The 3,441-nt window shown below is 38.7% G+C and overlaps 1 protein-coding gene across 1 annotated transcript; it reads left to right on the top strand.

Annotated features, from left to right (window-relative positions):
- The first annotated feature begins 223 nt into the window (after positions 1 to 223).
- LOC124592455 (cyclic pyranopterin monophosphate synthase-like) lies at positions 224 to 658 on the top strand. Its single transcript, XM_047131836.1, has one exon. The coding sequence runs from the start codon at positions 224 to 226 to the stop codon at positions 656 to 658; it is 435 nt and encodes a 144-aa protein (XP_046987792.1).
- The last annotated feature ends 2,783 nt before the right edge of the window (positions 659 to 3,441 follow it).

The raw sequence follows: 3,441 nt of genomic DNA on the forward strand, positions 1-3,441 counted from the left end.
GGATACACAGATGTCTCAGTTGTTGTCACATAATTTGAGTGTAGTGACTGAATCTAGAAAACAGTTTCTTTTGCTTCCCTGTACCCCAAGCATAATGTGCAATACAGGACTCCTAACAAGACAAACACACAGAGCACAGCCCTCTGTCTTCTCTTGCCGTTTCTGCAGTTTGGGAGCACAGTCCGGAAGTCTGACTCATGTTGACTGGACCGGCAGGGCGAAAATGGTCGACGTGGGTTCGAAGCTGGTGACAGAACGGACTGCTGCAGCACGAGCAAAGGTTTTTGTGGGACCCGAACTGATGAAACTCATACGAGAAAATGGCCTGAAGAAAAGTGACGTACTTAGCGTTGCTCGCCTGGCGGGAATTGTGGGGTCCAAGCAGACGTCCAGCCTTATCCCTTTGTGTCATAACATATCTTTATCCTCCGTGGCTGTGGACATTGAACTGGACTCTGCTCTCAACTGTGTGATTGTAACTGGCACGGCAAAGTGTAGAGGGCAGACGGGTGTGGAGATGGAAGCTCTCACTGCTGTATCGGTGTCTGCCTTAACAGTGTACGATATGTGCAAAGCTGTGAGTCATGACATTGTGATATCTGAAATAATGCTTCTGGCCAAAAGTGGGGGAACTAGAGGAGACTTCCACCGGACATGAGCATCTGTGTGGGGCAGTGAAATAAGTTAAGTATACCTGGTGTGATGTAGGCAAATTTCAAAGTCTGTTCATAGTTATCATAAATTATATACACATCGAATTGGCCTGAATATAAGTTGCACCTTTAATTTCGAAAAAGAGAGAAACTTAATTAAAAATAATTTGTCAAGTTGCCCGTTTACAAAAGCTTTTCAAAATGTGATTTACCCTTAACCAGTTTTTTTTTAGTACACTGTAGATAAATTACACACAAAAACAAAGCTTTCAGTTGCAGTTTTCATGTAAGACACTCTTAACTTCACTAACATTCATTGTTTTGTCACTGTCAGTATTTTTGTCACTCTCCTCCCGAAGTACAGTGCTGTCGCTACAATCCCGGGCATTGCATGTGCAGCATTTCTTGAACCGTACCTTTAAAAAGCACATCTGTTAGATGAATAACTGTGAGTTTGAAATTTGCAACGTAACTGTACCGAATTCCAAATCTCTCTCTCTCTCTGTGCCCTCCCCCAGCTGTGTGGTAGTGTCCTCTGTGTTGCTCTATTGTTTCAATTTTTGATGGTCCCATGCTGAGAAAGTTGAGGTGAAGTGATCATTCTTAAATAAATAGTGTGTATCAGCTCTTTTCTCCTAGGATCAGGTTGTCATTGCTGTGTTCATTGATGTAAAATGACACTTTTTTAACAGTTCCTAAAAGGTGCACCACTTTATTGACACTTTTGCTCAGGTGTAGAGCATATTGGCCAGACTAATTTACATGTTTCAGCTTTACACTGTATGGTATCCTCTTTTTTAAAGGCCTATTATCTTTCTTGTGTGTGACTTGTCCAGAGATTGAAAATGTTTTATTTTGTAAGTTACCAATCCAGAACAGGTTTCTGTCAATTTAATTCTTCAGGTTTTTCCAGAAGTTTGCTGAAATTCCCGAGTTGTCCTTTGCACAGTCGGACATCATTGTCTTCCTCGCATATTTCGGTGACATTATTTGTTGCTTTCACAAAGTGCTACTTGAGACTGACCGTCAGATGGAGCAGGTCTGTAATTTGTTCCCTCTGCCTTCGTGCTTCATCTGCAATCTGCTCTGACAGACATCATCCTCGGGTATCCGTGTTGCGTGATATTCCGAGTGTCATCTACACTCACGGGCACGATTCTTGTGTGTTATGTTTTCAGTCCAAGCTGGTTGGTAGAATTCTGTTTGCGGGCTGTACCTGTTTGGGGACAAGGATCGGCAGGGCATGAAACCCTAATCTTTCATCTTTCAGTTAACTCAAATGTCGAGTGTCACTTTTTTCATGTACTGCGGTTACAAATATAAGAAAATACAAAATGAAAATTTCTCAACATAGTCATGTTTCTTTTCAGTATGTTTCTCAGATCAGTACACTGCAATGTAAATATTCCATTAAAAGAATATATTTTTGATTGTTTCTTCAGTCAAAGATGCATTGCCTTTTTGACTTAACAATCAATGTCAAATCATTGTCCCTCAAACAATCCTGCAGGGGTTTGACAACGTGAGACCATGGCTTTATGGAGGATCACCTAGAATTACCTGCCGTCTTTTCTGACATGATTTTAAATCAATGCTATCATCACTGTTTCTTTTGCTTAGGGTTTTGAGTCTAGGAATGATGCAAACAATCAGCAGTTTATTTCTTTGTTATGTGATCTTTTTTCTCCTCCCTAGTCCCCTTTCTTCCTTCATTTGGTAGCCTTGAGCAAATTGAATATTCCTGCTTTTGTTTGTATTTATTAATCTGTTTGTGCCTCTAATTCTTAAAAGACTTCATTATGACACTAATAATCTGAAGCAGCAAATTTGGGGAAAAAGAGCTGCATTCATTTATGCTGTTGTAAAATGGAGGAATTGGTTGTAGTTGGAAAAAAAATCTGCCTTTTACAGCTGCTGATTTTTGTCATTTATTTTACGTAGCCCACCCATGATCTACAATCAGGTCTTCTTTTTTATGTTGTATTTTTTATGAGAATGTTGAAACATAGATGATTGTTATGCATCTTTGCAGCACCTAAACTTGAATATTGTACTTAAAAATGTTATTTGTTGTCTTTTTTAAATTAAATTGTTATGTTAAAGAAGTGAATTAAATGATTGTTGCCTGTGACATAATTTTGTAGCAGCTAAAATTAAATGCTGGTCTTCAATATTTTAATTTTTATAGTTTGGGGTATGATTGTTGTAATTAGAAAATGAATATGTGCCTTGTGCACTATGTTGTTACAGTAATTTGGAGTTTATTTTGTACATCATCTGGTGTAAATTATAAGAATTTAAGCAAAAACTTCTGTCTCTCAACAGATTTCTTAATAACACTATTCCAGTAACTGGATATGCATATTGAAATATCTGTGTTCTATATTAGATTCTATGACCTGTACCGAGGCAATATTTTGCGGTTGCAAATTTTCTTGACTATTATTAAGTGTGTGTGTGTGTGTGTGTGTGTGTGTGTGTGTGTGTGTGTGTGTTGCTTATGCCCTACATACGAGTCCTCCAAGGTTCTTATGATCTGACCAATGTACGACATGCCAAAATGCTACAGCTGCATGGGGAGATACAATTAAATCCCATTCCCCCCCTTTCTCTCTCTCCCTCTCTGTCTCTCTCCCTCTCTCTCTCTCTCTCTCAAAGATCGGCAGGTTCAGGAATCTAACACAGAAAGAATTTAATCACAGTTTCTTTTTCATCTCTATCATACAATGTAGTCCAATTTTTTGCTAATACAGATATAACATTTTGTGATTTATGTTGTGTACACTTC

The sequence above is a fragment of the Schistocerca americana genome, unplaced genomic scaffold (assembly GCF_021461395.2).
Source record: "Schistocerca americana isolate TAMUIC-IGC-003095 unplaced genomic scaffold, iqSchAmer2.1 HiC_scaffold_92, whole genome shotgun sequence".
In the NCBI taxonomy this organism is placed as follows: domain Eukaryota; kingdom Metazoa; phylum Arthropoda; class Insecta; order Orthoptera; family Acrididae; genus Schistocerca; species Schistocerca americana.

Excerpts from the sequence above, each read along its gene's own strand:
- LOC124592455 (XM_047131836.1), top strand. The coding sequence starts at position 224 with ATGGTCGACGTGGGTTCGAAGCTGGTGACAGAACGGACTGCTGCAGCA.